The sequence below is a fragment of the Colletotrichum orchidophilum genome, assembly GCF_001831195.1.
Source record: "Colletotrichum orchidophilum strain IMI 309357 chromosome Unknown Scaffold_20.1, whole genome shotgun sequence".
Classification (NCBI taxonomy): domain Eukaryota; kingdom Fungi; phylum Ascomycota; class Sordariomycetes; order Glomerellales; family Glomerellaceae; genus Colletotrichum; species Colletotrichum orchidophilum.
The window spans coordinates 52001-79019 of NW_019172976.1; the positions used below are offsets into that span (position 1 = coordinate 52001).

A 27019-nucleotide genomic window follows, 5' to 3' on the forward strand; every position below is an offset into this window, starting at 1 on the left:
TCACGCCTAGGGCCCTCGGACCCAAAAAAATATCATTGGGTTGTGAGGTGTTTAATTGCGTTTGACAGGAATAAAAATATCGGTGTCGTGTCCTAACGTTGATTGACAAGAGCCCCATTTGTCTGTACTTGTGCGTAGAAGACAATCCATTCGTGGTTAAAGATCATCGTGTTACTGGAGTCGTGATGATTTCGTTGACGTAATTCACATTGATCACAGGGTTTAGTTGCATGTTTGGGGAGGTGTATATCCATTTTCCAAATACTACTAAGAAAAAGTCATTACAGCGCACAAATCATGCGCTCACCAACATCTTGCTAGATTAGCACATGGAGAAAACAGCGCCATAAACGCCAGTGGGGAGGGTATTCAACGAGATCGCTGAATCTATCGTGGACCCCATTTCCGTCCTCCTCCGAGCCCGAAGTTTCCCATGCCTCCCAATCAATTCGTCCCTAACCATCCCCACCTCGTTTCGTCGTCTCAAGTTTTCCCGTTGCTTTGGCGGCCGATTTAGCCGTGCCACGAAAAACAGAGCCGTCGATTTCCTTTCGTTGCCTGCTGTCGAGAAAAAATGGGTTTGTTGTTGGGAGCCAATTACAGTTTGGTGGTCTTTGCCGTGATCCCGTCGGGTTCCCCACTTCCTATGGACACCACAGACCATACTTTTGACACGCCGAAGATGTCAGATTTTCGGTTCCCAATGACTGAATACCTCTCTAAGCTTTTTTGTTTAGAGAGTGAGAGATTTTCTCAAAACATTTAGCAAACGTCAAAGCAGCACTCGCAACTGTTGATGATGATTAGCCACTGCGTGATGATGAGAGACGTCGGATTGAGTACGACATCATGGACAGTAATGAAAACGAGAGGGTAAAAGAAAAAAAAGAAGAACTCACCATTCTGCGCAGCATTCGCAGGTCTCGTCAATGACGCAGCAACAGCACAGCGCGGCGAGACAGGCCGTCAGGCAGTTACCGCCGCCCTGCCTCTTCTGCCTGGGCGCCGGAGGCTGTTGCTGGTACTGCATGGGCTGCTGGCCGCCTTGGGGGTAGTAGCCGCCCTGCTGTTGGTAGCCTCCTTGAGGGGGACCGTAGGCCTGGTCAGCGGTGTTAGTCGTCGATTCATACTTTTGGTTCACGTAGGTTGTCGTGAGAGGTCGGCGCATGCATCGCGGGTGAAGAATAGGATGCCCGGTACTCCGTACCAGGCGTGCGGAAACGGGAGGTGAAGCTTACAGCTTGGGGGTGCTGGGGATAACCGCCTTGAGGAGGGCCATAGTTTTGGTTGTAGTTGCCACCCTGCTGGTTGTAGTAGTCGTTGCTAGCCATCTTGCTTGTGTGTGTGTGTGTGTGTTTTTTTGTTGTTGTTGAAATATGGTGAAATCAAAGATGTGAAACAATGAAGCTATTCGGACAGGAAGAGGGAGAGAGAGCCGGATGAGGATGAGAAAGATGTGGAAGAGATGGGTGGAGAGTGAGTGAGCGCGTTGTGTGAGATGAAAGAAGACCAAATCAAGCAGCCGGCAGAAGAAGGCGGAAACGTGTGTTGATAAAAAGGGACCCCTCCTCCCAGGAGCAAGCCTTCAGAGTGGCCCAGTGACAGGTTCGAGGGATCCCTGCTCTGCAGCAAAAGTGACGGGCTGGGCGATGCTGCCCGGGTGGCTCCCCTCGTCCAGTGGAGGTGTAAGGTACGACGCATCAGCCCAGCCCAGTACCTATCGTTGAGTCTAAGCATTTTTAGAAGGTATCCGTAGTCCGGGTAGGTACTTGGTACCCTTACCCAGCATCCAGATTGCTTTTCCTTTGCTGTGCTGTGCCATTCGGAGAGAGCGATGAGCTGCGGGGCCGAGAATCGAAGCTTTCCTCCCCCCAATCCCAAGCCAGTGCCCCCATCACCCACCTAAGGTATAGCAGCGCACGCCGTAAGTGGCATCCAAATGGCACTGAATGAGTGAGAGCCCGATTTTACGGCACGTTTCTAGGCGGGGCGGATACCTAGGTACCTTAGTATACATCGGCCAAGGCCCGATGAGTGCGACAGATTGAGGTACCCGCGAGGAATCCTGAACAAAGCTACGGGGCCCCCGTGCCCAGTAATGGAACCAGGTTTTACTGCAGTAGAGTCATTTAGACCCGGCATAGCTGATGACTGTTCCTTGCCGACCTGACAGACGGGGGAAGCGCAGCACAGCACAGCAGGCTCAGCAGCGACACCGCCGACGCCCAGCCACAACCTTGGAAGGTGGATACCTGATTGGCCGGATGCATGTCCCCGGTGCGGTGGCGGGTTGGTGATGCGTCCTCTTTTTTTTTTTTTTTTTTTTGTGCCTTTGCAAGTCTTGACGTCTTCTTGTTCCGGCGCGTTCGTTCCCGTGATCATGTTCATCTTTTTCGTGACTGCGCAAGTGAGGGAGCATTTCGGGGGTGGGCATCAGTCATTACCCAAGGGCGGCGGTCCGTTCCATCCACAATCGCCTTGGGCTCGTCGCATAGATCTCCTAGATACATGCCGCCCCGTCGTTAGCATTGAACGCCATGATGACAGACCCCCCCCCCTCCCCCCCCCCCCCCCGGGGGGGGCGGTCCGTCCCACCCACAACCGCGTCGGGCTCCTCGCATAGATCTACTAGCTACATGCCGCCCCGTCGTTAGCAGTGAACGCCATGAAGACAGGCCCCCCCCCCTCCCCCCAGCGATATTTGAATTCCGAGGTTCGCGTACTAGCACGAATGAGGCACCTTGGTTCGGTAAAGTTTAGTGGTGATTATTTTGCTGCCAAAGTAGTTAGGACAGACAGCTGGATTTAATTTGCGCTCGACTTTTTGCTGCTGCTACCTGCTCCATTATGCATCTCCGTGGGCGCTTGTCTCGCATGGTAAGAAAGAAAGGGAGAATTAAAGGAAGAGACGCACTCGAAGTACCTAGGTAGGATAGTCATGCGCTCATGTGAGGCATTCTCTACCGAGACATTGCTACGTACGTCCGCGTCCCGGCTGACCTGCTCTCTGCACGCGGACCGGGTAAGGTAGGAAGTTTGTCTACTGCAGACCTCAATGGTGACATGAATTGGTACCATGCAAATCCCTGGTTAGACGTCTTGGTAGATTCAATACGTAAGGTAGTTGACGAACCACCCAAATCCAAAACATCAAGTGTCACTGTTTGACAATCCCTCCGCGTTGATGGGCGTCTTAACAAAAAACATCTCCACTTGTCCAAGCCATCGAGATGGACCCCAACCGTGACCCCTTCCGGTACCCGCATGAACGTGCCGAACGATCCACCAGACCCTTCTCCCACCTGCGCAGTGCGCTGGACCAACAAATGAGACCGACAGAATCGCACCCACAGGCTACTATGTAGTGTACAGCACACAGCACAACGCAGCTAAAGCCTAAGCCTCTGCGTTGCTGTATTCGCACCTTAATTATCCGTACTATTGTTCACACTTTTTACCTAGGGGAAACACATGAGACTCAGCCACCAGCTCAGCATTCAGAGGAGGAAACGATGCCGAGCATCCGCCATCGCTCTCCCCAATTGGGCCAGAAACAACCCTCTCCTGACACTCGTGAACGGTGCACACCCGTACCTACACCGTACACGTTCATAATTAACCACAGACGCACACCAATCAATCACATGAGCTGCCAGATCCAAAAGATCAATCAATGCCAAGACAACCGGTACCATCGACCCCCGCAGCAACAGAAGAACGGAATCCGTACCTTGGGCTATCAACGAACCGCCAAGCTTTGCGGCGACGGTTGTCTCGACGTCGGGGTTGGTGCTCAGACTCTCCCGTTCCCGCTCCTTGGCTTGCCTTGGAAGTTGGTACTCCCTCTCATCTGCCTGCCACCAACCATACTTAAATTGTCCCCTGGTACCTACCTACTCAGATGACGCACTCGTTCTCTTTCCCTTAGTATCGTGCGGTTGGTTGAGAGGCCCGAGACGTTTTGGGTCGGCGTTGTAGCGCCATACTAGACGGGATCCACAGATCCTCACCAGCTATGGCAGCTACCTCGGCCAAACCCCTACGTGATTTGGTACTTAGCGTAAGAGACTATTCGTAGAGCGATAAATTTGCTGGCTCAAAGAAGAAATCTGATCAGCACCAAACGGCCTCGGAGCCGAAATGGCAAACCGCCATGCTGTCTGTGACCATTTTGCCAAGTTTGCCAAGGGTGAGAGGAAGAAGAAAAAGAAGGAGAAGAAGAAGAAGAAGAAGAAGCAAACACCGGAAAACCCGCACCGGCGGAACCGGCGGAAATCAACCCCCTTCCAACGATCCGCGACATAACAACAGACACAGACAGGGCCATCGTTTGATGATCGTCAAAATCAAGCCTTGACAAGCATTTTTTGTCGCAGCTGTGGATCACCCGTCTCCTCACAAGAACAAGGAGCAAACCACCTGGTAGAGACTGGGAGAAACAACCCAAGAAAGCAAGGAACCAATACCTGACCGCTCCCCCCCCCCCCCCCCCCCCCCCCCCCCCCCCCCCCCCCCCCCCCCCCCCACCCCCCTCCACCCACCCGCACCCCTCCCCCCCCCCCCCCCCCCCCCCCCCCCGCCAACCCCATGAACAGGCAGCACAGATCGCCCTCCACTCCCCGACCCCCCCCCCCACTCACAACGCGTCTGCCCTGTCGCCTCCCAAACAGGTCCCCTCATGCCTCCTACCGCCGCCCTGGCAGACGGTCATCTCGAGTACGCCTCCGAACGGGGAGAGGGTTCGCGGCCAAGGAGTGGGGGTGTTTTGCGTGGAATCAGCCCAGTGATGGTACTGTGCCAAACACTCGGGAGACCATCGTGCCAAGATGGGTGGCTGTCGACTGCATTGCATGTGATCGGCTCACCGAGACCATCTGCATATGCGCTTGTCTGGCTGGCTGACATGCTGCTTCGCCAAGACTTTGTCTTCAAGTATCACTCATAGGTTCATGTGCACAGTGATTCATCCCGCGATAAGCTTGAAAGAATTGTCATATTGCTTGCTGTATTTTCGCTCTCGAATCGTTTCACACGTTCGTCTCTCTATAGTACTTTGTAGATGACGCACTCGCAAATGCTGACAACACACATATTATACACTATTAAACCATCGTCTTCGTACCTCGTGCTTGACCACGCTCCACTGTCATCGCTCGTACCTCGGCAGCGGTTCTGAGCCTGCTGCGTGGTGTTGGTGGCTAGACTGTCCTGTGCCTGCTTCTGTGCTGTAGCTGTACTGCTGTCCATAGTCGTCCTCATCCGCCAACACCGGCGCCGATGGCTCGGAGACGTCCACTGGTGGTGCCGATGCCGACGTACTGGGTCCCGCATCATAGTCGTCTGGAAATTCTGGTGGCGCGCTGGCTTCGATCAGCAGCCGTTGTCGCTCGAGCTCCTGTTTATCCTCTGTTCGCGCTTCGCGAGCTGTGGAGATGTCGTCCAGCGTTGGCGCTGTTGGCTCCTCGTCTACCCCATTTGCACCGTGGTGTGATTGCGGCTCGGTTTGGGGTTCGTCCTCGGCGTCGTAGATATTCGGCTCCGGTGCCGATGCTCCTGACGGGCCCGCTTCTAACATCTGGGGCGGTCGACTCGGCAAAAGTCTCTCTTCTTGACGCCGTGCCCGCTCTTTCTCCGTCATGCTACCCTCGTCCGTGACTTGTGGGGGAGGTACGTAAGCTGGGGCTCGCATCTCCTCTGGAGGAGTCGTGGAGTGTATCGCGATTGTTGGCTGCCGGCTGAGAGGACCAGGCATCTGAGGAGTAGGCTGCGGCCAGTAGCTCTCACTGTCATCCGCATGGATATCATCGATCGGCCAGGGGCTAGGAACCTCTTCCCTACTAAGTGACCCCTCTCGCATCTGGAACGTCCGCAACGTATTACTCCGCCCGCGCAACCTTGAACTATCCGTGGAACCTAGTATCACCTCAAAAACGACCGAGATGACTCCTTTTTCACGTCGTAATCGATCCGTGTCTATCACGTTTCCTCCCCACGAGGTAAGCGCGGCGTTGTTGCCATCGGGGGCTCCCGACCCAGGTGCGTACTGAGCTACCCTGGACTGGCCTCCACTTTGAAGTTGGCTCGCGAGCCTGCCGCCCAAGTCGACCAGGACCTCCACTTGATACTTGAAGCTGACCATATCCCCGGGCACACCTTTGATGGTTGGGAAAACATCTTCCGGCACCTTGAACGATGCTGTCACTGTCGTTTCCAGTGTGGCTGGATCGATAATGAGTGGGGCAACAGATTGGGATAGGTCTTTCCGGAAGACGCTCAGTGATGATGTCGAGGTCAGTGATAGACCACCCAATCCAGTCCGTGACCGTGGATAATAGTCTTCTTTCGCCAGCTTGCGTGTCTCTTCTTTCGACATGATGTCGGCGAACATGGAGGCTGGCGGTGCCGTGTCAACTCTGCCTTGCCGGTACATGGTGACAATAACACCATGCATGCTCTTTATCCGTTTGATGTGTTGCACCGAGACCTTGACGGACACTGTGTCGCCTGGCAGCGCGCCGCCCTTCAGCATCTCAATTGTTGCCGTGATCGTCTTTTCGTCGACAGCTTGCATTTTGGAATTTGCCAGCGAGCTGCTGGCCATCTGAGGCTCGGCCCTTGCTAAGCTGACGCCTGTGCTTGAGCTGACGGTGCTGTCGCCACTGACTTCGCTCTGTATGTCCGTATGCGTTGGGCTTCGGGGGTATTCGAGAGGATCATGCGGGTGATCTTCTGTTGGCGCTGGTGACTCTACCGCACGCTCCGCATCGTGTTGCTCAGCATCCGACCCTTGCTCCGTAGTTTCCACTGCGGCAGCGTTCTTCTCGTTGCCAGCGGTCCGCTTTCTTCTCGATTTCTTGGAGATTGGCTCGAGGTAAATGGTTCGAGGGCGAGGTGGCGCGAGTGACCCAATGTCTATTTGCTCAACCAACTGGATTTTTCGATCGCAGGACGATGTCGGAGATATCGAGGTCGGACGCGTCAAAGTTGCTGTTATCATATAGGAAATCGTGCCTCGTTCAAACTAGATCAGTGTGTAAGCAATAATGCCTCGTCACGTCAGTCGCGGAATTTGAACATACATCGATGCTACTGGGCAGGCCCTTTTCAGGAAACACTAAATCAAACTTGAATTCGTATTTTCCAGCTTCCAACCTCCCCTCGCCACTGAGCACCTGCTCGTCCCGAAAGAGCGATGCATAGCCGTTGCCGTGATACTGTGCCGAGGAGCGTCCGGACAAGGCGGGTTTCGCGATCAGGGGTTCGCTGACGGCTGGGCCCTTGTGCACGCGAACGTAGCCATGCAGGGCGACAGTGAGATGAGTGATGCGAATGGGCTTGACTACAGTCAGGACTACGGCGCCATAGACGTGGTCGCCAGCCGAGTACTGGCGGTGGGGGTCGTCGGGGCGGACGTGGAAGTCGGCGAGGTTACGCGAACGCGAACGGCTGGGCAGAGCAAAGCGAGAGAAGAATGAGCGAGCGGACGAGGGTGTTTCTTCGACGGAGCCGTTGGAATGCGAGTTTGCGCCCATGTATGCAACGACTTGCGGGCCGGGCCTTTGCCTGTGTCGTGTGAATCGGTCGGGGTGGTCGGTGGTCGCGGTGGTGATGGTCGCGGTTGTGATGGCAGTGGCGGTTGGTGACGAGGACGGTGGTGTCGGCGACGGTGTAGGAGTTCGTGGAGCGGAGGGGGTGGAAAGGCTCAGGGTGGAGATGGGGTAGGGGGCGCAGCAAAGGCGACGACAATTGCACCCTCGACGTCGACATGCAATGAGGGGATTCGCACAGCGACGCCAAAATGGCTTACAGCTTTCGGCGGGGGGGTAATGGACGGTTTGCAAGACGTGTGTGTCTTGACTGGGGAAAACGGTCGGTCGGGCGGGTTCAGGACAGACGTCTCGGTGTGTCGGGACGGTCAAGGGACCTGTGCTCTGGATGGGCCTTGGGAGGGGAACTGATTTGATGATGGAATAGCAGGCTGGGATCCGAGAGATGCTGGCAGCGGATTTCTTGGTTGCATATGCCAAGAGCGAAGAGGGAGCCTTGCCAAGAAAGCTTCGCTTTTTCTGGAAAGCTCGAGGGTTCACGGTCTCAGATTGCCCGTGGGTGCCGGGGGTTCAAGACAAAAACAACCTGAGGCACAAGAACTCGGGGCGACGGGGTCGGGGCCACGTAGTGTGTATTACTGTACAAATGGTGCGCCGGATGTAGATTGCGCGGACGCGGACTTTGATTTCCTAAACAACCAGACTGTCAATCGGGAGAGACGCCGTCAAACTAGTAGGTATACGGAGGGGGGGGGGGGGAGAAGTGGACGGACGGACTTTAGTGTTGGAGGCAGCCTGTGCCAGTCAGTATCAAGGTGACAGTGGAGAAAGAGGGACGGGTGTCAGAGAGTACCTTATTCGTCGAATCGTAGGTACGGATGCTCTGAAAGAGAGAGACAGAGATCCATCGGCCGACATTAACACCCGAATAAGTGACACCCCGATCCTATAAAGCGGAAGGGCGGCAAGGAAGAACGGGGTGTGGGGGTGTGGAGGCACTCGTTTTGGGAAGCAGCAGGAAAAGAACTGGCTGGATTGGACTATGGGCTTGGCTGGGTTGATCTCCATCCGGTGGATGAACAGGCCAGAGAGAGAGAGAGTCAGGATTGCGGCATCTCACAATACAGCGGTACGGAGATACGGAGAACATCCCCGGTGGTCCTGCCCTGTCCGCCCAGCAAGTCTCTTCCCAAGTCCCCCTCCCCCCTCCCCTCCCCTCCCCTCCCCTCCAGCCTCCTGCCCGTCAGCTCAGGCTGCTCAGCTCCAGCTTAGAGTGTAAAGTCACAATCTGCCCTTCCTCCAGTCCTTGCACTACCTTTCTATGCCTAGTGCAGACCTATCCGTACCCTTGGGGCTTTGGGCGTGTTGCTCGCCTCACCAATGGGAAGCTATTGCCTGACTAAGGATTCGGAAATCGAGACTTGTACACTTGGAAACACACACTCCCAACGTTCCTCACTATACCTGACGCGGCCCAAAGTCGAGGCAAGGGAATGTGGGGACAGGGTCGCATACGATATGCGGCAGAGCCGAGCAGTCAGGCACAGGAAAAGTCAGGCCGGCTCGGCTCAGCTCAGCTCTACCAAGAGCCTGCCAGCCTGCCTGCCTGTGCCTGTTCCGAGACGACAAGATGTGACAAAGACGAAAGAGACAACCACCGAGACATGCCACTCTAGTTGGGTCCGGAGTCTTCCATAGGTTGACATTCGAGACGCCCCGTGCTCTGCCGCTGCTCCTCCTGCTCTGTCTGGGTGGTGCCTTATCCGAACCCTGTCTGTCGTGCCTGAGGTGATCCAATGTGCCCTTTTGCAGCATCGCTTGCCCGTTTCTACTAAGGTGGTACCTTTGGATGCTAACAACCGACGGGGGACCCTCCTTTCGACAACAGAGAATGATAACCAATGCCTGCCTTACGCACAATCAACCATTCACTCAACCAATGGCTTTACTGTGTTCGGCGAGGCGGTGCAATTGACAGACAACACACGAATGTGAAGCATTTCGGGCTCGTCACAGTCCACTCAGGAACGAGAATTTAAAAATAGCAGACCGTAGAAATACACACTTTGATACCAATTCTCCCCCCCTGTCTGCAAAAGATTGCTGGATACGGCCACGAGAGGTCGCCGGAAACACAACCATGCGCTTCACTCTTCTGATCCGAGGCCTACCTATCCACCTGTGCGATAATAAATCTCCCTCAACGAGGAACCTATCAGGCGAGAAGAGGAAACATATGGAACCCCTAGCTTGCCTCGGTTTGAAAGTAAGGACCGTAAGGTGATTTGGGCTATCCTCCCCCCCCCCAATGTACCCTCGTCCACATTGTTATCGGAAAAGACGCAGGCCAGTACCTACAGCACAGATAAGATATTGCTGCGTGAGCGATCGCCCTCGACGATAGAGTCGTGGACCACAGAATTGCCTCTTGGCGTTACATCATTTCTTAAGTGCTGCGGATCTCACCTGATCTGGACTGCAAAGTGGAAAGGCTGGCGAAAGAAACGCCCAATGTTGATTCCCTTGCCAGGAACATAAAAGAGCGCTGGGAGCATGCACACGGCCGTCCATCTGACCCTTGGCTACAGCACCGCATCCTCGTTTCGCCTCATCGTCTCACTCACTTCACATTTGAGCGTGCGCCGGACCTGTGTGACTCGGGTGATATTCGCCTGCCTTGACAAGGACTGTTTCGTTTTAATCGTCTGGTATCATGCTATTAATGTCTAGTCTCTCTATTTCCTTACACCCCATCGATGCCCTCTGTTCGAGCATCTACCAAGTTGACCCCGGGCTCAGCCTCATGATACCAAGTTACTTATTTCCACAACCTCTCGAGTAACATCTCGATCAATATGGGGGGCGGGGTGGGATCCAATGTCCCATTGACCTTGTCCATCGGCCCGCAACAGATCCTCCAAAACGCTACGTGCGATGCCTTTCCGAACTCCGATGCCATGCACAATGCCTAATGTTCCAAGTACTCCTGCAATGCTGTAAAAATCAATCCAATGCCTCGCCGCTGAGAATGCTCGACAAAATACCCGCACCAACTCCCTCGGCAATGTTCTCCATTTCTTTTTCGCCAACGCAGCTGGCCACCCGCTTGTCCTCTCCAGTGGGAAGCGCCGCCTTGCGGCCTCTCTTGCTTGGTGTCTGTGTCATTATAAGTCCACCTGTCTTTCCATCAACAGGGTTGACCAAACCCAGTGTCTCCAAACTTCCGATGACCTCTCGAAACTCTGAGCTTGACAGCGGGTGTAGAACTGAGTCTCTGGTGCAAAGGATAGAATACGTCTCAAACAGAGTTTTGACTGTGGGTGCCATCATTTGTGACTTGGTGGGGGTAGACGGGGCAGCAGTCATCCTTAACGCTCGGTTGCGCTTTTCGAGAGCCACCAATGAGCAGAGCGCCGCCTTTTGTTGAAGGTTGAGGGCCTTCAACCTTTGGTTGGTCCCATTGCTGAAGGCTGCCTGCGTAACTTGGTTCAGATGCTTGAGGAGCACTCGGGGTGCACTCTCAGCTGTAAGTGCCTTGAGGGATGTTGCAGCGACGTGTGAGACGCTCCTCGAGGACCCGCTGGAACCAGGACCAGCCATATTCAGGTTTTCGTCGAGAGGCTTTCGGGATGGTGTCATCTGTAGAACCTTTTCTCTTGCTTCGTTCTCGTGTTGCCGTCTGGTCTCTGACTCGACAATGTCCAGTGCTCTTCGGCAGATTTCGAAAGCCTTACGCAAATCCCCGGTCTGGCTCGACACCTTGCGCGAACAGAGCTCAATGGCTGCAGGATGAAAAAAGGGAAGTATCTTGTTGCTGCTGTCGGTCGGCAACAACGTCATCAGGCGAGTGGTGATGATGCTCTTGATTTGGGCAGCTGAGTACGGGTGGAAGGGAAGAAGATCCGGCTTGAGATTTTTGGATTTCAATCGTGGCAGAAATCGGGCCGTGAGGTCGAGCGCGTTCGCAATGCCAATCAGCACCAGTCGCGAGGGCTGTTGCAAAGACCATTCGAACAACCGGTACAGACTTTCCAAACCCATCGTCAGGATGTGATCGATTTCGTCCAAGACGAGGAGGTAGACGGGTGAGCCTTTCTTCTTCGTAACAAATATCTTTTGCAACTCCTCCATCGCCACCGCTTCTGACAGATCGCTTTCATGTCCTAGAAGCTCCAACAAGGTATTGTAAAGGTCCTTCGACGACTTAATGCTCATACAGTTGACGTATGCTTGGCGCACAGCGGTTTCTCTTGCCGGCCGCTCCGTAATCCCCTTGACCATTGCGCTTTTCCCGGTTCCAGGGGGTCCGCTAACATAGAGGCATCCATTGGGAGTTGTGGAGGAGCATCGTTGGACGAATTGGGCCAGTTGCTCTCGTTCCTTCTCGCGTCCAACGAGCTCGCCAGGATCGGCACCCCGAGCAAAAAGTTGTCGGGCAGAGTGGTAGACGGTTTGTAGAGAGCCGGGTGTCAGTGGAGATTGAGGCGTCAACCTCTGAAAAAGCTTGCCAGCAGACTTGACCACCTGGCGAGGGGTTGAGGGAGAGTTAGCGAAGACATCTCGGTGTCGTGGAGTCTGGGGCGTTATTGGGATCGTCTTCGAGAAAGTCTGGGAGTGAGAGCGTCTAAGCCTCTTCGAAGCCGGCGCAACGTAGATGTCGTCAAGCTCGTTTTCGACATCTGGCAAGGCAGTTGCTTCGGGGTCCACATTCTCCTCATTCTCTGAAGCAGCCCGAGTCTGTCGCCTGGTACGCTTGGCAGGAAGTTCGACCAAGTCTAGACTGGCTGTGAGAAAGGGCCATTGGAAGGAAGCTGTGATGAGCTTACCTTGATTCTGGACGGACCTCGTCCGCTTGCCGAGTGAGGCACGGGACATTGTTGCTTGGGATTATGATTATAATCAAGAGGCAATCGTGACTGACAATTCGAAGTGGGCAACGCAGGAAAGGTTGTTCAAGGTACTGACATCCGTGAGGTAGGAGAGATTCAAGTGTGGGAAGTCGAAGCTGCAAGTGGAACTGCAGAGTCTTAATTAAGTGGTAGGCGCGTGCCAGGACGATGACCGGGGAACGACGCGATACCAGGGTCACTGAACGCGCTTTCTCGCGCTTCAATTAAACACGGTCCTCTAAGGCTATGGTCCGTGCGTTCGTGATCGGGAAGCCCCTGGCTCGTGCGTACCGGTACCTTACGTGCTTACCTACTTAACGCGATGGGACACGGTTGGTCTCACAGTGTTGGCTACAATCGCCTATGACCGCACTGTCTGCCCCTGTTTCCCCATGGCGGCCACAGACGGGGTGTGGCAATTGACGATAGGCAGGCCTACCAAGGCAGCGGAGGTGCCCGGTATTCTAGCATAAACGGCGGACAAAGCCGCCATCCCACAATACCTACCTTGGCTCATGACAATACTCTTTTCCTATGCAGTTGTGTTTCGATTCTCCCCCGCAATGGCACACGGACAAGATATCATTGTCTGTCCCCCCATTCACCTGGACATGCATAAGCTTGGACTGGCGCTTCGTCTCACCTAATCTGGCGCATTTGTTAGACAGACGGGTCACTGAGCCACTGGCATTCCCGACGTTGTTGTTTACCTCCTTCAACCCGCCTCCCTAACAACCTCGCAATTCACTCATAACGCCCTTTACCACCTATCATATTCACCGTGACACCTTCCGCAGCCATGGTCAACACAGAAGTGAGAAATTACAACTCCCAGGTGGAGCAATTGAGGGATAGGGAGTACCCCATGATCAAAGGTTCATTGGCTCATCAACTACAACAATTCTCTCTCAAATTGCTAACCGGCAATGTAGATTCAATATATCTTGACCACGCCGGAACAACACTCTATGCGAAGTGTTTGATCGAGAGATTTTCCGCAGAGCTGATGTCGAACTTATTGGGCAACCCTCACTCAGCTTCGTCATCTTCTCAGTACAGCACCTCTCGTATTGAAGATACTCGCCTCCGGCTTCTCCGGTTTTTCAACGCTGACCCCGAGGAATTTGATTTGGTTTTTGTTTCCAACACCACAGCCGCGATTAAACTTGTTTCCGACGCCTTCCGAGCCTTGCCAGAGGGCTTTTCTTACGTGTATCATGAAGCCTGCCATACAAGCATAATAGGGGTTCGTGAAGAGGCGCGCGAGAGCATATGCGTTGCAAACGACGGCGTGAGACGGTGGATAAACGGAAAATCTCCTCTGGATGATTTGTACGCATCGGACTCGCCCACACTATTTTCCTACACGGCTCAGTCTCACTTGGATGGGCGGCGTTACCCTTTAACGTGGCCATCTCTGCTACGAGAATCGCCTGCCGCATCACACGGGCAATTATATACGTTAATGGACGCAGCCTCGCTCGTGGCTACCTCCCCTCTAGATCTCAGTGCCTCTGAGACGGCGCCCGATTTCACGGTTCTGAGTCTTTACAAAATCTTTGGCTTTCCAGACCTCGGTGCCTTGATTGTTAGGAAACAGGCTGAGCCGGTTTTGAATCACAGGCGCTATTTTGGCGGCGGTACTGTCGATATGGTCGTTTGCGGAAAAGAAAGATGGCATTCTCCGAAACCTACGTTTCTGCATGAGAGGCTGGAGGATGGCACTTTACCATTCCATAACATCATTGGACTTGATGCTGCTCTAGACGTTCACGCAGAGCTTTTCGGCAATATGGCTCGCGTGGCATCGCACACAGGATTCCTGAGAGACCGGCTATATGATGGACTAGCCAGCCTCAAACACGGAAATGGATTGCCTGTCTGTACTATTTACTCAGAACGGCGCAGCGATGAGGCTGGCTCAGTTGGATGCGGGCCACTCATTTCGTTCAACATTCGCGACGCGGCCGGTGCCTGGATCAGTCTGTATGAGCTTGAAAAGCTAGCTACACTGAAGAACTTACATATTCGGACCGGCGGCGTCTGCAGTCCCGGAGGCATCGCCTCGGCACTCGGCCTGAGTCCGTGGGAGATGAGAAAGAATTTCTCGGCTGGCTTTCGCTGTGGTACTGACCAGGATGTCATTGCCGGAAAGCCGACTGGCGTCATTCGAGCAAGTTTAGGTGCGATGAGTAGTCTTTCGGACGTTGATTTTCTAGTCGGCTTTATCGACGAATTCTATCGAGAAGAAGTCGCAGTTGGCCACGACTGTCACGTGGAAAGAACGACCCCATCGATAGGGTTCCAAGTCCAGGGCATAAGCGTCTATCCCTTAAAAAGCTGTGGCGGTTTTTCGGTTCCCCTTGGTATGGCTTGGGAAATCATGCCAGAAGGTCTGGCTTGGGACAGAGAATGGTGTCTTGTCCATCAAGGATCAGGACAAGCACTGAGCCAGAAGAGGTATCCCAAGATGGCCCTCATCAAACCCACCATTGATTTCGATAGTGGCGTGCTGCGTGTCTCGTACAGAGGGATGAAACCTCGTCACCTACCCAACGAGATCTCAGTACCCCTATCTGCGGATCCCACTTGCTTCGAATCGTATTGCTGTTCTCGCGTGAGGTCTTCCCGAGTATGCGGCGACAATATTACGATACAAGTCTATGCTTCCGATCACGTCAATGGCTTCTTCAGCGATATTCTCGGCGTTCCATGCGCATTGGCAAGGTTTCCAGCGGGAGGACTGGGGCTAAGCATGCGTCACTCGAAAGCCAAGGTGCAAAAATATCAGCACTCTCCCGTCGGCGCTCCAAGGGCATGTCTTGGGGCTTCTCCAGAGCTGCCCTCTCCACCGGACTCGGACTCTGAGCAATCACTAGCAAAGATTCTACTTTCCAACGAAAGTCCAATACTGCTGATCAACACATCAAGCTTGCGCGCTCTGAACCACGAAATCCAGGCGACAGGCGGGAGGCCTGTTCCTTCCGAGGCATTCCGAGCCAACATTCTTGTCGGGCCAACTCAGGACTCTAACCATCTACCATGGGCAGAGGATGAATGGAAAAAACTCACAATTGGTGGCGAGGACTTCAATATGCTGGGATCCTGCCGCAGATGCCAGATGGTATGCGTTGACCAAGAGAGTGGCGAAAGGCACCAGGAGCCTTTTGTGACGCTGAGCAAAGTAAGAAGGTTCGACGGTAAGGTGTACTTCGGCACGCACATGAGCCATGAGTCTGTTCCAAAGTTCCCTACAGACAGGACGCAGTATCCGGTGATAAGAGTTGGTGATATGGTCAGTGTAGGAGCATGGTGTACTTCTCAGTGAAGGACGGCCCAGGGATTCCATCACTGGAGATGTATGGCCGTTGCAGAAGCAGGTCCTCAATGGTATGCAGACTTCGAAGCAGCTGCTCCTTTACGATCAGCTATTATGCCGTAATCCTGTTTTGAGCAACAAGCTTGATTGGGTAGTTGCTCCTCCAAGAAAAACGCTGTTGTCATCTGAACGGTTTGTATGGAAAGTCTTCCAGTCATATTGGGGCTTGCCTCTTTTAGTCAGAGCTTGTGAGGTGTGCCATGTAGGGTGAGCGTGAAGCAGTGCTATGAGCTACTGCGGAAAGGGCTCATGTGCACTATGCCTCACGTGTCAACCACAGCTGCTTACCTAACTAAGCCTTTGTACAGTGCACCTTCTTCTTTCCATTACAAGCATTTAGCTTAACAGCACCCATGCACCTTTCCGTTCCCATTAGCTTACCGTGTCCGTGTCGTGTCCTGCAGGCCGCAGCTCCGAGTCCAACTCGACTGCATCATTCGAGTCCCCAAGGACTTTGCTGCAGCACTTTCTTGAGGAAGCAGACTTCCTTTTTCTCTGATTCCAACTTTCACAGTAGAATCTTCTTCAAGTCATCGTAATGGACGTACATCCCCCTTCTTAGTCTCCCAGCAGCAGCTTGGGATAACAAAGCCAGTTCTTGGTTTCCTCCAGTTTACCACCGCTGACTGCCACAGCACGGCAGGTTGACTTAAGACCTACGGGTTTCCACCGGCCCCCTCCACAGATCCCTACAAATACCCACTTCTCGCCCTCTCTTCTCCCTCCCTCCTCTCCCAACCGCACCTCGACCTGTTGACCCTTCGAGCCAGAGGCAACATAACAATCTTGTCACATCATGGCAGATTGAGCGACTTCTGGCCAGCGTTTGGCTTCTGTGCCAACTCCTTTTCTTCTTCCCAACAGCATGCTATCCCTAGCAAACTCTGCGAAGCTTCCCTCCTGTCGCGAAAGCTCCTTGACAGCAGCCAACCCTGCGATGGCATGCCTCAACGAGGACGGCAAGGCTGCCGCCGTGGATGCCCAGCAGCAGCAGACATCACTGTTGCCATGACATTGACTCATCCCTCGAGGTATGTACTAGTAACCTTGTCCCGCATTTAATTGATCTTCCTCTGACGTCAAAGGTTCCAACTTCCAGACTCCTATTCGGCCGATTTTGCAAATAAATTTGTACATAGGGCAACTCCTCTTTATGGCGACTCTACAGACCCAGGAGCTGTGTCTCGTGCCTGCTGGGGACACATCGCCATTCATATGGCCTTCCGCGGGCGCTCGACTCAAAGACTAAGTTGGCACCTGGTCAGCTTCTTTTCATTATCTTGTCCTGGGCAGGACGTTAAAAGGCCTATGGCGTTGCATCAAGGCAACAAATGAGCGACATAGAGAGGCATATGCAGCCAGTATGTTCAGGTTACGTGTATGATATTCGTTATGGAGTCACATGTGGTATGTCTTGTCGTCAGTCCTCAGCGACGCATGGTCCATGACTGACTGACTCCAGCAACGATCTCTAGACTTATGACGTTCCCAAGGCTGGGCAACTAGGATGCACGACACCATCTCCTTTCTTCAGCAATTAGATCTCGACATTCACCTCCTAATTCTGATGACCCGCTACGATAATGACATGCTTATCTGGAACTTTGACATTCTCGGTTCTTCTCTTTTGCCAAATGGTGCGGATAGTAAGTCTTCTTTTCTTCGTACCTCTCCAACCTGCCTGGACTGCGCCGCTAACCTTTGCCTCAGGATAAGGGAGCGGAAAATAACGGCGCCCTGATCGTGATTTGTCCTGGGCAGGACGTTAAAAGGCCTCGGTCCTCGTGCGTTGAGGATCGACGAATGGGTTTGCAGCTTGGTATGGGAAGCGTCCCAGAGCGACAGGGAAAGGTTCATCCCTGGCAACCCGGTTACGCCTGTTGGCGACGACAATGTCCATGCACGCTCGGATCAAGAGCGTTGGACGATTGGGCAGCTTCGGCGCCCTTGCATTGGCCGATTTGGCCCTGGACTCCCTGGTTATGGGAACCGGCTTCAAGTGCATCGAAGATGCTATGAAGGAATTGACACTCGAGAACGACATCAATATTCGTCTCTCTTGACTGATTCGACTCCTGGTGGACCTATGGTCCCTGGTTTGAGTATACCGTTTTATCGCGATTGGGCCTATGGCTTAGCGAAAATTACTGGGTAATCGAGTACTTGATCGAAGTACTCACGTACTGTGTTTCAAGTTGCCCTTCAGCTGCCAAGCTGAATAGTAACGAACCGCCGCTGTAACTTGTGGGCGACTGACGAAAAAGATCGAGCAACACAACCGCTGTCGGCATTCCGACAGACGGGGGTAGGCTTGCTGTTATCTGAGTTTAACAGCATTGTTTATCTAGTGCCTACAGGCGGGGTCCTTTCTGAAGGAGATAAGCGCGATAGTAAGAGCGATATGCCGAAATCGTCACTTCAACCGCACCGATTTCTCGCGGCAGAGGCTACTTTGCTCCGGAGCCAGCGTCTCGGACTCGGCCGAGGAGGACCCACCCCACGATTCACGCCACCACCCTCTTGGGTGCCGATACGTGGGGGCAACGTTTGTATAGGGGGCCCGAAAGGGCTCATGAGTTTGGGCTGGTCGCGTCTCTCTGATATCGTCACATCGGTGGCCATAGAGAAAAGCTCGCGTCTCGATCAACAGTTTCGGGGTTCTGCGGCGGACCCATGTGGCAAGGGGAAACAATAGGTGGGGTGTTCAGGTCCAGAGAGGGATGACTTTTGATTCTCTATGGTTATTAACGTCCTGGACCTTGGGTCCACAAGCCTGACATTTGTTCCCGGCAACTTATGGCAATGGGGGGCGGCAGGTGGGGGATTACTGGGCAGAGTGGGATGACTTTTGATTCTCTATGATATAGTCCTGGCAGTCGTAATTCAAACCTGACATTTGTCCCCAATCACGATTCCCCTGGATGCACATCGTCAGCATGATGCCCGCAGACATGCTGATATATTCGAAACCTCGCGACCACATCACTGTCCACGGTGACTCATAATCTCCTCGTACTATCGTCAGCTGGGTGTTACTCCCAGACTGGTCTCTGTTAGACTCGTTTCCCCTGTCGTTTCACAGCGACTGCTTACCCAAGTACGTCGGGATGCGGTGTGAGAGACAGGTTGTCCAAACGCGTTGATTTTTGATACGCGCTGAGTGCGGTGTATATTTAATATAACGCAGAATCATTACCCTGCACAGGAACACCAACGACCCTACTGGAACTACAACGCCGACATTTACACTATTTCAAGGCCCTGGAGTCCATCGTGTGAACGGCAGATTGGTGCATGCAATAACAGTATCAATACCGCGGTATGTGAGACAGCCTCAACATCTATTCGACGTGGGGTGATGAACCTCATCATGCCATATTCTCCTTCGAATCACACCCCAAAGGGTCTGTGACCGATGAACTCCGTATCCCTCTGCACATGTATAACTCAGTCGTCTCATTTCTCGTCTCGCATGAACTTATTTTGGGGGACTGGCGGGGCCGCGAGTCCAACTAAAATCACGTTAGAAAATTGATAGCAGAAGCAAGCGAGGTGACTTACTTGTGCCACATCTGACCTATGAATCCAGGCGCCGGCTTCGAGTCGGTCATTGATTGTCTGCGGACTGCATTGCCGTCATGACGTTTCTGGTCCATAAGACCCTGAAAGAGGGTACCGGAACTCTGTAGAGCGATCGCATCAGCGGCGTTGTATACCAACGTCATACCTGGGTCCTTACACGTCTGCGGCCGGTAGGGGAGACTGGAATATCGACGTTCTTGCTTGACTCCATGATGAAGGATAGTGTGCTTGTCGACAATTGGCAATTGTTTCAATGGTGGCGCGTTGTGTAGCTTAGATATGGTTATCTGCGTTATGTGATATGGTATTGGAAAAAGTAATCCTACTCAGGAGTGGATCGGGTGGAAGAAGAGGAGGTATATAAGCAATCCAGCTTTACAGCTGTCATAGCTAAGCTCTACCTGCCAAAGGCATAGTTCAAGGTAGTTCGGCTAAGGGTAGGCATATCATGCCACCCCCTCCGAGAATGACTTCACCAATGAAACCAGCGCCCACTCCTCTGACACAAGGGATGCAGGAAAGCTTGTCGATGGGCTGATCAGAGCGATGACGATATTTACTCGTCTTTCACCATCACAGACTAAAGACTACGCTACAAGGCGACCTAACAACTAGCGTAAGGGGACTTGGGGGACTTCTACGGGGAACCCGCACGAGAAACTGACCACGTCGAGCATATTGGTATTAGATAGTGGTATCTGGCGCCCATGAGGCTCTGTTAACTCATAGTACACTTGGCTTTGACAAGTGGGGATGTTAATGATGGACGTCACATCAGAGGGTCGAAAGGCGATGCCTCCTCCTCCCTCCCTCCGTCATTCCTGCTTTGTTCTCCCATCTTCTGCTCAGCGGAAGTGCGTAGTGGTTGATAGACTTGGGCCCCTGACTGCCCTTCGCTTTCGTTACCCCGCGCGGGTACATGGTCTGATCACTCTGTTGCTGACCGCGATGCGATAGCCCAGTTGGATTAGTCTGGCATTGTGAGCCAGTCAGACATCGTCGATCTTGGGCAACAGCACGGTCTACCCTCATTGAGCATTGAGTTTCTTCCCGTCCCCGAGGGAAAAGGTATCAAGGGAGATCCCATGGCTGGAACGGATGACAACCCAGGCTGCAGTGAAACCCACAAAAACACTACGGAGAAATTCGTTTCTTCTCTACCATAGTACGCGAGGGCGAAGCTTGTTATTGTTTCTCCATGCAAACCCTCGCGAATTATGGGCTCGACATGTGATGATATGCCCGAGCTACCACGAGATTCATGTTCACTTGCACATAGCCCCAACGAAATGATTGCGGTGAACAGGCAAGCAGTCGTCCAGACAAGAGGAGAGGGGCACAAGGAGTCGCGTGGGACTGGACATCCTTGGAGCGCCCAGTCAGCCAGCAGTGATGTACATTATACGACATAGGGGACGTAATTATGTACGGATCATCGTTCGTTGGCTCACGTCCCCCTCACTCTGGGGGGTAAAGATCGGCGGGGGAAGAGGAGGGTACAAAGTGTGGGGAAGCCCCGCTGAACGGCATCTCTGTCGCCGCGCTGCCAGCGTCAGCTTCCGCGATCCTTCGTCTAGACCGATGCAGCCTGCATCAGGGTCCTGCTGTTCTTATCGGGAAGCTCAACCCTGAGAGATCGAGAACACGCGTAGCCGTTCTTATGATGCGGTGGAAACTTCGGCGACTTTGGTGGCTAAGGTCGTCGCGCCTTTTCGGCAGCAAAAAACAACGAACGACGTTGCAACCGAGTTTGGCCAGTAACGTGGGACACGGAAACTTTCACCATCCCATCCTAGGTAGAGTTGGATGAAGCAATCAAGAGAGGGTGAATCGAGAGTCGGCCGAGTCAAGAAGAGCCTCGATCACTGCGTCCTGATGGATGATGCCAGAGGACCCGCCGCGTCCCGCTGTTCTAGATTTCAGATAGAGCAGAGAGCGACCAGATAGCCGCGACGGCGTGGGGCTCGCGCGAGCATCGTCTGGTCGCCTTTGCTCGATCTTTAGAACGGCTGGACCTTCAGGTCCCTGCAGGTTTGAGGCTTGCAGGGCGGGAAGGGGGGACGGCTTGCAGAAGCGGCGGCAACGCCGTACCCCCTCCCTACCCGGCGTGTTCATCGCTGTGCTCCCCTGAAAGCAAACGTCCGCCGCCGGGTGTGTAAGTGGCTGACGTCAGAGCTTCATCACCGGAGAATGAAAGGTGAAAGGAGGCTACATACGGTCAAAGCTGAGACACAGGGAACTCAGCCCGTCGATCGCAGAGGAGGCTTCGATGATGATGTAGGTGTATGAGGGGAGGAGATGGGGAGATCGGACACCCACTAACCCGTATGATCTTCCTTGAACGACCCGATATATACATATCATGGGCAACCCGATAGTATGATAGCCTGTTCGACTAACGAAGCGTATGCATTCAATGCAACGACCAGAGACGTTCATCTCAACTTCGACCTGTCCAGACCCTTCCTTGCAATATGAATGCCCTATCACAAGCGAAACCACGTTGGGCAACAAACCATCCAGCTTTGGAGCTTGGTGGAAGGAGCTGAAACTCATAGGAAAATTTGCCTTCTGATAGGTTCCTGACGGGATCTTCTGTCTTGCTTTGGAGTCAATTCTACTTCATGGTCGCTGGCTACGATGCCTTGATTTCCACAGAGCCGCCAACAATTTAACAAATCCTCGAGGCTAATTGGTAGAACCATTCACACAAGATTGCATATCGAGGAAAGAAGCAAGATATTCATAAGGATCGACAGTTTTTGTTGTGTTGTCCTGGGGGACGAGTAGAAGAGAAGCTAGGTTGGTAAGAAATGATTAAAGAAAAGTTCAGATTAAGCGAGGCGAAATGGAGCCGCTAGGACTCGCCAGATGCCCGCAACAAAGTTCAAAGTCCCCGATTGATGTTGAATGATCACCGCTAAAAGCCCGTGTTCCAGTCCTTTCCTCTCAAAGTCTTCGAAACTTTTGGTTGTTATGCAAACCGCATGCTGGAAGTGTGGGTCTGGGTGTGAAGGATTGCGAGAAGCCCGGTCGACAAGCCGACCGGGCGTTGTCAAAGTGCCGAACTCGTCATGGGTGTGCAGTTCCGTGGCTGCAGAGTACCTGCCCGAATGAGTACCGGCCGCGACGAACTTCCGACTTAGACGCGGCCGATGCCACCAAGGCCACCGAGGAGGCCACCGAGGAGGGGTCCGAGAAGAGTAGTCAAGATGCTGAGGACACCGGAGAGACCGGAGGTGGCGGTGGAGAGGCTGCCAAGGTTGGGAAGACCGCCAGTGGAAAGGCCTAGTCCGCAGCATCAGTTAATGTTCAAGGCACGACCTAGATTGTACTTACCGGGAAGGGAAGGGAGGCCATTTCCAGAGATAAGGGGAGTGATTTGGGCCTGGATGGTGGAAATAATAGCCTGGATCTGCTGGAGTTGAGTCCCGCTTAGGCCACCGGGAAGGTTGCTGCCGATGGCATTAACGTTGTTGACCTGGACCAGGAGGGCACCGAGTAAAGCCGAAATTTGGTCCGAGCTGAGAGTACCGTTGCCGACAGCGGGAATAGAAACGCCGCTGAGGGGAGGAATTGCGGGCAGACCGGGGATGGTGCTGGCACCGGGAACACCCTGGCCTGTTTAAAGTGGTCAGTCGTAATGGTTTTGTTTGCAGGCTTCAGATTCTCTTACGGATATTGCCAACAACACTGAGAACACCCGCCAGGAGGGAGGTGAGGACCGAGACAACGTTTTGCGGGGTAATGGGAAGATTTGGGATGCCAGGAAGGCCAAGGCCGCTCAAGGAACCCAAGCCGGGGAGAGTGGAGAGGGGAATGCCGCCGACCTGGCGGGCATGGATCTCGACGTTGCGCTTGGCGACAGTGTTGGTGTTGTCGACGTTGGCGATGGCAACGGGGTTGGCCATGGCCATAGCCAGGAAGGTGGTGAGGATGACAGCGGACTTCATTTTGATGGTTAATTTCTGAAGGAAAAGGGGGTTTAGGTTGGAGAAGAGTTGGTAGTGAGGGATCCGAAGACTTGAGAGTTGAGAGAGTTGAAGCGGCTGACTATCCTGTAGTGAAGTTGCTGTGTGATGAAGAGAGAGAGATATTACGATCTGGACGGCGGACGACGAGGTCTTTTATAATGAATCTGGCCGTCGATGAAATGAGGGAGTATGATGAGCTGCCTCTTCATCCTCGTAGTCGTCGTTGTCGTCGTCGTCGTCGTCGTCGTCGTCGTCGAAGAGGAGTCGGCCTGCCTTCCGTCTTCGTCGAGTTTGCCTTCAACTGGCCCACATCCACGCCAAGGCTACCAGGAATCCTAAACGTGTTGTTCACGTTGATCCCCTGCTGAGCGTGACAGTCTCGTGAAGCCCCGGATACATTTTCCGCTGAGGCCTATCACAAGTTGCTTCGACACTCAACGCTGAGCCATCTACAGGAGGGACCCCTGGACGGGCACGAAGGCTAGGCTCCTTGGCTCCCAGCCAAAAAGGTCCAGGGAGGGTGGGAGTCTGATGCCAAGCGCCTTTGACAGTTCTTCCCGCCAAAGTTGTCCAATCATGGACTGTCGCTCCAGCTCGCGCGCTACTAGATCCGTCTGTCATGTCTCTGATGGATAACTCAATTGTGAGACATACCCACCGGTGGAGGATCGTGGCATCTTTCCTCCTTGCTTCCTCATTGGCGACTCTCATCTGCGAACGGCTGCGGGATTGAGTCCCACAGGGACCATAATTTCCACCTAGGCCCGATCTCCGTCAGGAAAGGCGCGAATCCCCATATCCACTCATGCCCTCCGATGAGACAAGACAGGATATCTCGGCCGAAGGCTTGGTGACGTTTGCGGGGAGAATTGTCGTGATCAGAGTCAGCTCAATCTTCGCCCACCGTTGCTCCCGCCGCCGATCACCGGTAGGGAGACATACCACACTCCTCTCGCATGATGTGATATCAAGCCGTGGCTCTACAACATCCGGCAGCGTCGAGGAAATCCCCACGCCCTCCCCCAAAAAAAGATCGACAGGATATGATCAATGAAGCCTGCTTGTCAGGATATTCCCTCAACGAAAATGCTTTGAGCCTCTTACAGTATTGTCTCTCCATCTGCCCTTTGCTACAACTTCTGCTTTCGTCCGAAGACACAGAAGCGGATGCAATCGTGATGATTGTCGGAGAACTTGTTACGTAGGAGGTTGTGAGGTAAGAAAAACCATACGTCTACTTAGTCTCAGCCGCCGAAAATCTCTTAGCCTCAACTTGCCTCCTTTCCCGCTCTCCCTAACGGGAGCTTGCATTCCCGCCCAACCCCGTTTTAGCCGCCTAGACATAAACGCCTAGAGCTGAATTACACTTGAGAACTGACAACTTGTCTAGGGCAAGAAGGTCTCACCAACAAGTCTGTCGAATCATGCCCCAGGCTTCTACCATCTGATATGCTCAAGAATTCATCCTTGGCAAGAGGCGGTCGCGGGCCGACACGACACATTTCTCTCTCTGGCCGAGTCAACCGCATTGCTGGTGTAAAAACCCTCCGCCTCTCGCGCCATCGCTCGCCATCTCAATGCGAGACATTGAGAACCGTCGTTGGCCGCAATGGGATGCCTTGGGGCTGAGTCGGCTGACTGACTTGCCTAAGGTATTCCTCAAGCATATGTCGAATTCGCTCTTTGGAGGAGGGCTCCGTCTTTGTTGACACCAAGCCATATCCAGGCCGAATATTAAAATAAGGGACATGAGGTATGGGCCGGCCATCTAGGAGGCTGAGTCAATTCTTCCGTATCGGCGTACTGCAAGCCACGTCCGAATTCTGCCAAGTTTTCAAGACGGACGGCTACTTTCCTTTCGGTGCTGGTCTTTTACCCAAAGTCAACACCATTTTGCGCGAAGGAGGGATATCTTAAGAGGAATGGAGGCTGAAATCGCACGTCATGTTAGCACGTCACCAACAAAGGGAATTTCCCTAATCTGAGGAGATTCGGAGGAAGAGACATCTTGCTCGTACGTAGGTGGAGGCAGCAACGTCAGCTCACCGCCAGGAAACATGCCTGGCTTCACACCCGCAATGTCACCTTGGGTGCTGTCACGCGGCTGTCATCTCAGAATCAAGTGAAAGGACTCACCAAGCGGTTGCTGTACATCCATACCCATCTATCCCTGCCTCAGTAGCCGAAAAATACTCTCTGTCACTCTCCTTCACAGCGGCTATCGTCCATTCCGAGAATGGTTAATCTAGACAGATGTCAGCTAGCGGCCGCCCGCTCATTGAGCATCTAGGGAGGCATTAACGGCATCGAGTGAGTCGCAGCATCTTCCCTTTACTAGACCATTGCCGCTTGTTCTCGCAGGCTGGGCCTCTTTTGGGACCGCCGATCTTCGTTGCCAGCATCCGGTCTGGAAGGGCCTATCGTCATTCCGCCGACCTGGCCTGGGGAGCCTTTGACGGGGTTCGTAGGAGAGCGGTTGCAAGCAAAGATGGATACAAGCTTCGTCTGATTTCGCCAGCGGGCCCTCACTCCCTCTTTGTGGCGCCGCTGCTCCTGGTCACGCCGGTCCTGGCCGCTCCTTCTTGCCATTTTCCCTTCGTCGCTGCCCGAGCTTGGGGTGTATCTTCCGGAATTCCTTGAATTGTTCCCGACTGTGGTTTCGTCTATAGCTGCTGCTGCGATGAGCGAGGCCACTTGCCTTGTGCTCGTTGTGCGCTACGTCGCTGCGGTCCATCTCCTATCGTGCGAAGGGCGATCCCGCCTCCTATGAATATGATGCTCTCGGATAATAGAAGACTCGAGAAATCTCTCCTCGGATTCCTGGATGCGATCCGACAACTACCCAAACTTCTGGTCGACGATGGCGTTGACGATGGCGTTGAACCAACCAATATCCAGTGAGCACTTTCTCGTCATTCCGGGAAGAGGACAGCCCATACCTTTTTTTTTGTTGAGAAAGAGCGCGGGTTGGAGGTGTCAGGCATACCATTGGTTCTTGAACGACTGGAGAGAGCATCTCGATCTGGAGGGGCAGGATGCCCAGCCTGATAGGACTCCCGAGGGTGTCTCGCTGAAGTCACGAACATCTCACCCCTGCCATTCGTCTTGCAAGACTCGACTTCTTCTTGGTCATCCTTCACAATAGCGGGAACCACTTCGAATGTGTGGCATCGTCGACGAGACGTAGACGGGCCTCCATCTTTTCGGCCAAAGGTCTCACTCTGTTGGAATAAGATCTTCTCGGGGCAGAGGTATTGCTATGGAAGCCTCGTCTAGTCACTGGTCTCCCATAGACGGTATGTGAAAAATACCTCGGCGTGCGTCACAACCCTCCTCATTGTGCCCAGTGTGATGAGATGATTCAGGCGCTCCGATTTCTCGTACGATTCTGGGCAACCTGCGCAAGTTTGAAGCTTTCTTTGGCAGGAACCAAAGTGCTACATGACCTCGTCATTGTTTATAGCCAAAGAATATGTGTGTAGACGCCGTTATCCCTTTTTAGCAAGGGTTGGAATACTCTCAATTTGCCATCGAGCTTCTGATAGATGACGAACCTTGCCCTCCCATCAACCCAGGCGTCTGTATATCTCCCTGCTCTCTGCCACCACACAAGCACTTGAATGGGAGCTTTGCCGCGCAGGTTTGCTT

General features: G+C 53.5%; 9 protein-coding genes across 9 annotated transcripts; 2 read left to right on the forward strand and 7 right to left on the reverse strand.

Moving 5' to 3' along the window:
- Positions 1 to 762: 762 nt before the first annotated feature.
- CORC01_03309 (uncharacterized protein) lies at positions 763 to 1331 on the reverse strand (the record flags this gene model as incomplete). Its single annotated transcript, XM_022614959.1, has 3 exons — positions 763 to 790; positions 900 to 1099; positions 1239 to 1331. 3 exons carry the CDS (start codon positions 1329 to 1331, stop codon positions 763 to 765), a joined length of 321 nt encoding a protein of 106 aa, XP_022478418.1.
- A 3815-nt stretch (positions 1332 to 5146) lies between these two features.
- On the reverse strand, positions 5147 to 7532 carry CORC01_03310 (arrestin; the record flags this gene model as incomplete). The annotated part of the gene is made up of 2 exons (XM_022614960.1): positions 5147 to 7021; positions 7080 to 7532. The coding sequence occupies 2 exons, from the start codon at positions 7530 to 7532 to the stop codon at positions 5147 to 5149; spliced, it is 2328 nt and encodes a 775-aa protein (XP_022478419.1).
- Positions 7533 to 10550: 3018 nt separating this feature from the next.
- CORC01_03311 (cell division control protein) lies at positions 10551 to 12422 on the reverse strand (the record flags this gene model as incomplete). Its single annotated transcript, XM_022614961.1, has 1 exon — positions 10551 to 12422. One exon carries the CDS (start codon positions 12420 to 12422, stop codon positions 10551 to 10553), a length of 1872 nt encoding a protein of 623 aa, XP_022478420.1.
- An 813-nt stretch (positions 12423 to 13235) lies between these two features.
- CORC01_03312 (MOSC N-terminal beta barrel domain-containing protein) lies at positions 13236 to 15764 on the forward strand (the record flags this gene model as incomplete). Its single annotated transcript, XM_022614962.1, has 2 exons — positions 13236 to 13311; positions 13369 to 15764. The coding sequence occupies 2 exons, from the start codon at positions 13236 to 13238 to the stop codon at positions 15762 to 15764; spliced, it is 2472 nt and encodes an 823-aa protein (XP_022478421.1).
- Positions 15765 to 17580: 1816 nt separating this feature from the next.
- CORC01_03313 (uncharacterized protein) lies at positions 17581 to 17820 on the reverse strand (the record flags this gene model as incomplete). Its single annotated transcript, XM_022614963.1, has 1 exon — positions 17581 to 17820. One exon carries the CDS (start codon positions 17818 to 17820, stop codon positions 17581 to 17583), a length of 240 nt encoding a protein of 79 aa, XP_022478422.1.
- Positions 17821 to 18216: 396 nt separating this feature from the next.
- Positions 18217 to 18510, forward strand: CORC01_03314 (uncharacterized protein; the record flags this gene model as incomplete). The annotated part of the gene is made up of 1 exon (XM_022614964.1): positions 18217 to 18510. One exon carries the CDS (start codon positions 18217 to 18219, stop codon positions 18508 to 18510), a length of 294 nt encoding a protein of 97 aa, XP_022478423.1.
- A 783-nt stretch (positions 18511 to 19293) lies between these two features.
- On the reverse strand, positions 19294 to 19608 carry CORC01_03315 (uncharacterized protein; the record flags this gene model as incomplete). Its single annotated transcript, XM_022614965.1, has 3 exons — positions 19294 to 19327; positions 19377 to 19498; positions 19555 to 19608. 3 exons carry the CDS (start codon positions 19606 to 19608, stop codon positions 19294 to 19296), a joined length of 210 nt encoding a protein of 69 aa, XP_022478424.1.
- Positions 19609 to 22539: 2931 nt separating this feature from the next.
- CORC01_03316 (uncharacterized protein) lies at positions 22540 to 23350 on the reverse strand (the record flags this gene model as incomplete). The annotated part of the gene is made up of 3 exons (XM_022614966.1): positions 22540 to 22685; positions 22737 to 23018; positions 23074 to 23350. The coding sequence occupies 3 exons, from the start codon at positions 23348 to 23350 to the stop codon at positions 22540 to 22542; spliced, it is 705 nt and encodes a 234-aa protein (XP_022478425.1).
- Positions 23351 to 25705: 2355 nt separating this feature from the next.
- CORC01_03317 (uncharacterized protein) lies at positions 25706 to 25960 on the reverse strand (the record flags this gene model as incomplete). The annotated part of the gene is made up of 1 exon (XM_022614967.1): positions 25706 to 25960. One exon carries the CDS (start codon positions 25958 to 25960, stop codon positions 25706 to 25708), a length of 255 nt encoding a protein of 84 aa, XP_022478426.1.
- Between the last annotated feature and the right edge of the window lie 1059 nt (positions 25961 to 27019).